The 6,467-nt window shown below is 38.4% G+C and overlaps 1 protein-coding gene across 4 annotated transcripts in view; it reads left to right on the forward strand.

The window, feature by feature from the left end:
* The first annotated feature begins 34 nt into the window (after positions 1 to 34).
* The window catches only part of btk (Bruton agammaglobulinemia tyrosine kinase), a 10,347-nt gene continuing 3,914 nt past the window's right edge, over positions 35 to 6,467 (forward strand). Inside the window, exons 1-8 of one of the 4 annotated variants that reach the window (XM_024283729.2) lie at positions 35 to 795; positions 2,578 to 2,629; positions 2,818 to 2,981; positions 3,343 to 3,447; positions 4,248 to 4,329; positions 4,463 to 4,588; positions 4,686 to 4,741; positions 4,853 to 5,037. In XM_024283729.2, coding sequence (XP_024139497.1) covers positions 2,841 to 2,981; positions 3,343 to 3,447; positions 4,248 to 4,329; positions 4,463 to 4,588; positions 4,686 to 4,741; positions 4,853 to 5,037 — 695 coding nt within the window. In that variant the 5' untranslated portion in view covers positions 35 to 795; positions 2,578 to 2,629; positions 2,818 to 2,840. Of the gene's footprint in view, positions 796 to 1,402; positions 1,630 to 1,652; positions 2,630 to 2,817; positions 2,982 to 3,342; positions 3,448 to 4,247; positions 4,330 to 4,462; positions 4,589 to 4,685; positions 4,742 to 4,852; positions 5,038 to 6,467 lie in introns of those variants that run through there. The other 3 variants (XM_024283730.2, XM_036213934.1, XM_036213933.1) reach the window with 3 other exon arrangements.

Consider the following 6,467-nt stretch of genomic DNA (forward strand, 5'->3'; position numbering starts at 1 on the left):
ATTAAAACATTTTTTTTATTTGCATACATTTTGCTATTTATTTAATTTTTTAATTTTATTTTTTATGTTGTTGTTGTTCTTAGGTTTAACAATATGTAGTGTGAAGTGAAAGTATACCTTCTCAAATACACATCCTTCCCTAAACCTCTAAAGCAGGGAAATAACCAGATCTTATGATAAAGTTTGCATATGAAATGTCAGTCACCTTCTTCCTTTTTCCTCTCTCATCTTCCATTGATACGTTCTGTTTATTTTTTCAATTACGATCAACCTACACAGAAACGTAAAAATAAAATCTGCTGTTCATGTGCAACCAAAATTAGGATTTTTATTGCGATTAAAGCAGTCAGGATTTGAACCTCCCGTTGAGTCGTTTCATCACTTTTATCTAACTCAACAATCTAAATGTGGTGTCCTGCAAAATGAAAAACTAAAGATTACCCAGAAGCGTTTTTTTTTTTTTTTTAATACATGTAACTAAATTTTTTCTCTTCCTGGAATATATTTATGGCAAAGCAACTGTTAGTTTAAGCATGTAGCTGTTTCCAAGCGTGTTCCTGTAAGCCACATTTAACAAGCCTTGCCTTATCATCCAAACTGCCCGAAAAAGCTGATATGAAAATGAGCAGGAAGAAAAAGAGGAAGTAAATGGAGCCGAGTCCTCTTTGTGGGTGTGTTTTAACGCCTTGCATCACAGACTAAAGCACATTTTATCAGCTACTGAGACTAATGTCACAGCTTCAAACCTCAGCATCTATAGTTGCTCGACTGATGCTTTCCTTTTCTGGCTGCTGGGTGAGTGGTGACATTCTGAAAACCGGCTGCAAAAAAATGTACTTTTTAGTTATGTTTACTGCACAGATGAAGCTTGCTGTGGATTATAGTTATCTAAAATACATTTTGTAAAAGTACACAGTGTGTTTTTTGTCAGCTTGTATTTGTTGTTTGCAATATCATAAAGAACGCACGTTTTAGCATTTCTTGATAAGTGAAAATGTTTTATTCAAAGGCGTTTTTAACTCTGTTATTTTCTAAGTTACTTAACCAATAAAAATCAGATAATAGTTTAAATATGTCACCCGCTTTAAAACTTGTGTCTGATAACTACCTAACTTAAATGCAGTTTAACCTCATGCAGATGTGTGTTCTTGTCTCTTTAACTCACGAAACACGTCGGCTTTTATCTTGTGTGACAAAGTGATAAAAGTGACAGCCTTCTTTGTGGTTGCAATATGACTTGACACGTTTGTCTTGTTGCTTCTACCTTATATGCGTGTGACACTTGCACAAACACATCGCCCAAATGTAACACACTCACACACACACACACGCACACAACTAATCAGTCAGGAAACATCAGGAAAGACTGCATCTTGATAAGTTCCTGTTTGGCAAATGCTAACGTAGTATTTTCTGTGTGTGTGTGTATTTATATTCATTTATGCTACTCAAACAGTATTTGTGTTGCTGTTGACTGTATCACAAACAGAAAAAGGTGTACCTCACAGGTGGAACACCACTCAGGACAATGTCAGAAAGAAGGGCAGCAGAGCGGGAAACGTTTCAGCCCCAAAAAACACAGCACAACCTTGATGCAACTTCCGCATGAGTTTGCCTGTGTCAGCTGCTGTGAGTCAACTCGCTTCAGAAAACGGCAAAAAAAAGCAAATCTCCTTTCAGCCTCCACAGAGGTCCGCAGGAAAGCCGGACAGGGAGCAAAAAAGTCTGTCTTAGGACCATCACCACTGACAAATGACCAAAGATGGCAAATGAGGAATGAGTAAACAATACTTGGCAAGAAACGGGAACACCGCCAGACTTTAAAAGTAGAGTCACCCTGTTGTTAAGAAATGTGACACTCTTGGTTAGCAGGGAGGTACCGAAGTTTCTGGTATGTTACTGTTACACTTGAGAAAATAAAAGGAAGTGCTTAACAGCTTAAAATAGACTTAGCTGTAGAGCAAATATATCTGACACAGACTTACGGACTCTTCTGAGAATTCATGATGAAGAAGAGTTTGACCCGACACTGGCCTTCTGTATCATTTGCCGCTAAAATCGTCAACTTAAACCCAAAAAGATCAATCATATTCAAGATGGAGCAGTCTACGTAACACATTCACCCAATAGGGGCTGGGATAGGCTCCAGCAACACCGTGACCCTAAGAGGATTTAGCGGTTTTAGCGTGCTGTTTTCTTGTTGACGTGTCATTTTGGTGTTGACCATTTTCTTGCTTTGAGCGTGCAGGTTTCATACACGCTGCTAAAATCCCAAATGAGACCCATCTTTATTCGTCCACTGTGTTTTAAGAAGTGGTTTTGTGTTTGAGCGATTGTGCGGCAAAGAAAAGGAACGTTGTGAAGTTTTATAAAAGTTAATGTGTTTTTAACGTATTTTAATACCTAATTTCTAATTGTATTGAAGTCACAAGATGGCTGAAGGGAAAATATGCCGTACTAAAGGAAATGATGGAATCGCAGGACAATCCTGACGTTAGACCGGTGGTTTCAATGCAAATTTCAGCTAATCGCTAACTGATAAGTGCTGAAACTCCATGTCTGCTCATCTCTCCTCAGATCTATAATCTCATCTGATACAGCACTGTTGCTCTGACTCTATGAACAGCAGGTCAGTGTTCCATTTCCTTCTTTGAAAATATGGTTGACAGGGAATTTAAATATTCCGTTTTATACTTGACATGTAGGAAACACACAGATAGCACACGGATGATGAGTGGAGCTGTAGCGGCAACCGCTATGATTGTAAGAGCTTTCTGTCTGCTGCACTCTTCTTAAGTTCGCTTTTTATTGTCTTAGTGTAGATCCATCCGGATTGAATCATGTCAGACAATATCCTGGAAGATCTCTTCATCAAAAGATCTCAGCAGAAGAAGAAGACATCTCCTCTGAACTACAAGGAGAGACTATTCGTTCTGACGGCAGAAAAGTTAGCCTACTACGACTATGACGCAGACAAAGGGGTGTGTACATTCAAATTATTTTTTACAGCATGGACTTACTTTTATTGTACATGAATGTTGTATGAAGCACCTTATGCCTGGTTTATACATCATGGAGATTTGTAATTGTTTAGGTCGCAAAGACATCGGAAGGGAATCGCTCCAAATGTGACACAGGCTGATAATCCACTACTGAAATTTTACTCCTGTAGTACTATTGTGTGCATATCTAGCCTATACTTATTAGAGAATGCAGATGATGAAACCTTAAATTAAAAGTTAGGAAATAGGAATAGGAACCCAATACAACCGATGTGATGGCTGATTACCATGAAGTGTAAACCGGGAATAACACTCCAATTGTTTCCTCTTGTGTGAGCAGAAGCGAAAAGGTCTGAGGGGTTCTGTTGATGTTGAGAAGATAAAGTGCGTGGAGACGGTCGAGGCAGAGCCCAACGCTCCGCCAGAGAGAAAGTTTGCTTTCCAGGTATACTTTTTCCTTTTGATTAACAGTTTCTTTGGATCTCCACCGATTTGCTCAAGTTACAAACAGCATGTGTCCAGTTTAGCAGGCTGAAAACGATAACTAATTCACTTTTGCTTTCACTGCAGTTTCCAATAGACCTTTAAGATTATACCATCCAGCATCATCAATACCACCTTTTTTTCTTATAAACTGTGCCAACAAAAGATACCACTTTGCTTTGCAGTCAATTCCTTTTCAAATTGGTTCAATGTACATCAAAAAGAAACAATTTTTCACTTTCCAAATTGCTAACATCCCAAAAACTATGAAAGTCTCTTCTTTAAGAAGTGAAACTGTCTCAGATGAACCAGGGGATTTCAGAACAATGCAGGTGTTGCCAGTGAGCTGAACTGTACTGTCCACCACACAACAGCGACATTTAAGCACGGCAGCAGCAAAACAGGGGCAAAAAGTGGAAAATGTAGATCTAATAATGTCTCTCTTCATGGGAGTTTGTCTTCAACAGTGGCAACATAAGAATAAATTAGTTCTATCAAACCAGACTTCTAGCTCTAAGTTATGATGCATTACATTTTTTGAGTTGGAAAAGGCATCTAGATATTAGACATCGTACATTATGACATTTATTTAAACATTTACAGAGTGATTAACTTTCAGAGGCACAAGCGCAAGATAACATTGGTCCATTAATAACAATAAAATAAAATGATCTGGAAGGCCGGACAGAATTATATGGAGGGCCGGATCCGGCTCCCGGGCCTTGACTTTGACACAATCTAAGACTGTGATTTTTGGTTCAGGTGGTCTACGATGAAGGGCCTCTCTACATCTTTGCAAAAACTGAGGCCAGTCGTAGCAAGTGGATTACAAAGCTAAAAGAACGTAAGTCTACACAGACTTCTGTATCTCAATATTTTGTGTCTCTCTTCTGGTTTGCGAAACAGAAGAGCTATGCAAATGCAAATGTTGATTTCATGTAAATGATGCGGCCATGTCCATCTGATCTTGTGCACAGTGGTGCACTCCAACAAAGACCTAATGCAAAAGTATCACCCCTGTTTCTGGGCCGATGGCGAGTGGCTGTGCTGCCAACAGGAAGTTAAACAAGCTATGGGTTGCAAAATATTGGATAAGAAGAACGGTAAAAAAGGAGATTTCCTTTAGCGTGATATCATAGATATTTTTCAACAATTTAACCTAAAAATCAGCTGATCCAAGTATAACATTTATTGTTTAAGGTTATGCAACTAGATCGAAGTCAACCAGAAAGCCACTTCCACCGACCCCATCAGAGGTAAGAGTAGTTTTTGGTCTCTGATAAAAATAAATGCATTAAGATGTCATGGTTTCTTTCTGTTTCAAATCGCTACACATTTATCAAGTGCATGATTACATGCTTTCTCAGGAAAAGCCCAGTCGGCCTCTTCCACCGCAGCCTGAGCCAGCCGCTCCTTCTGCAAGCATGACTGTCATAGCTGAGTACGATTACATACCCATGACATCCCAAGACCTGGAGCTGAGGAAGAATGAGGAGTACACCATCCTGGAGAAGTCAGACCCCAACTGGTGGAGAGCCAGAGACAAATACGGGTCAGAAGATGCAAACTTTAAAAAAACACAACTCTGTAAACCTTTACAAACACATTTGTATAAATATATATAGATATGATGTAGCACTTTAAGCAAATTTGACTTGGTCCGGCCGAGGGAGTGAGCCCTTGGTCAGGGAACATCCCAATAGAGATGATTGTTTAGGCATAGGCAGACACAGCTTTCTGCCAGCCTGGTGAATGTCCAGGTAGTGCTTTTTTTGTCTCTAATCCAGGTCAATATTCATGGTTTCCTCCATGTCGAATCATGTTATAAAGCACACCATCAATTAATGGTCTCTTGTTAATCTTGTGTCATATATAAGGCACACAATTTATTCATTTATATATATATATATTTAAAAGGGACAGGACAAAAAAAACATTGTTACAGTTTCAAATGTAACCGATGCCATGTCCACAGGCCATCTACTTAACAGCTAATTTGCTGGTGAGACAAAAGAGTCAGAGATAAGTCAGTCAGTCAAACTTTAACTGCGCTCACAGTTATTCTAGAATTAGTATGTAACAGATTGCACGTTAGCCAAATTTGAAGCATAAGCTGCATTATTTACAATAACTGTGATCTTTGTTTAAAATATGCAAAAAAAAGATTGATACCGCTAAAACAAATGTTAATGTTGCTAAGCTAACCATCAACCTTATTAGTGACATATAAAATAAAACACAATGCGGTACCACTGCGTGTTAGCGTGTTCACAATAAATGTAATTTCCTACTTTGTTATCAAAATGTAAAAAAACAAAAACAGACTGATAACAGTAAATCAAACTATACTGTGACCACGCTAAGTCTCAACCTTATTAGAATATTAGTAACACAAAAAACCTACATTTAACCCACCAAATGAAGAGTTATGGGAAAATAATGTCTTTACATTCTAACCTCACTCCCTCTCAGTGACGTCATCATTATTCGCCGGACAGCGTTAGTGCGTAGCTGCCAGCGCTCGGAAAATACATAACAACATGTACGTTTTAAAACTTTAAAGAGTCAATCAAAAAAATAATTAATTACATTCACATGTAAACTTCTGTGCTTCAAAACTGTTTTGGACAACCCTACCCCGCCAAATGCCCCAACAACTGGAGGGGTAGGAGGTTCACCATGTTAGCGTAGACCATTCAAAATATCCGTAACTTTCAACTTTGTTTGCAACAAAAAGGAGGGTCTGAGGGCAGGAATAAACATTTTAGTTTAGTCTTTTTAGTTTAGCAACCATCTATTGTTTATATTTTATGACTGACTTTGTGCTTTTGTACAATTACAGCTACGAAGCCCAATGAGACAACCGTTTTGTGATGCTAGGCTATATAAATAACATTTTATTCAATTCAATTGAGCATGAAAAAAAACACACTGATACCACTAAAACAAATGTTACTGTGACTACGCTAACTCCATACCTTG

The sequence above is a fragment of the Oryzias melastigma genome, linkage group LG10 (genome assembly GCF_002922805.2).
Source record: "Oryzias melastigma strain HK-1 linkage group LG10, ASM292280v2, whole genome shotgun sequence".
Taxonomy (NCBI): Eukaryota; Metazoa; Chordata; class Actinopteri; order Beloniformes; family Adrianichthyidae; genus Oryzias; species Oryzias melastigma.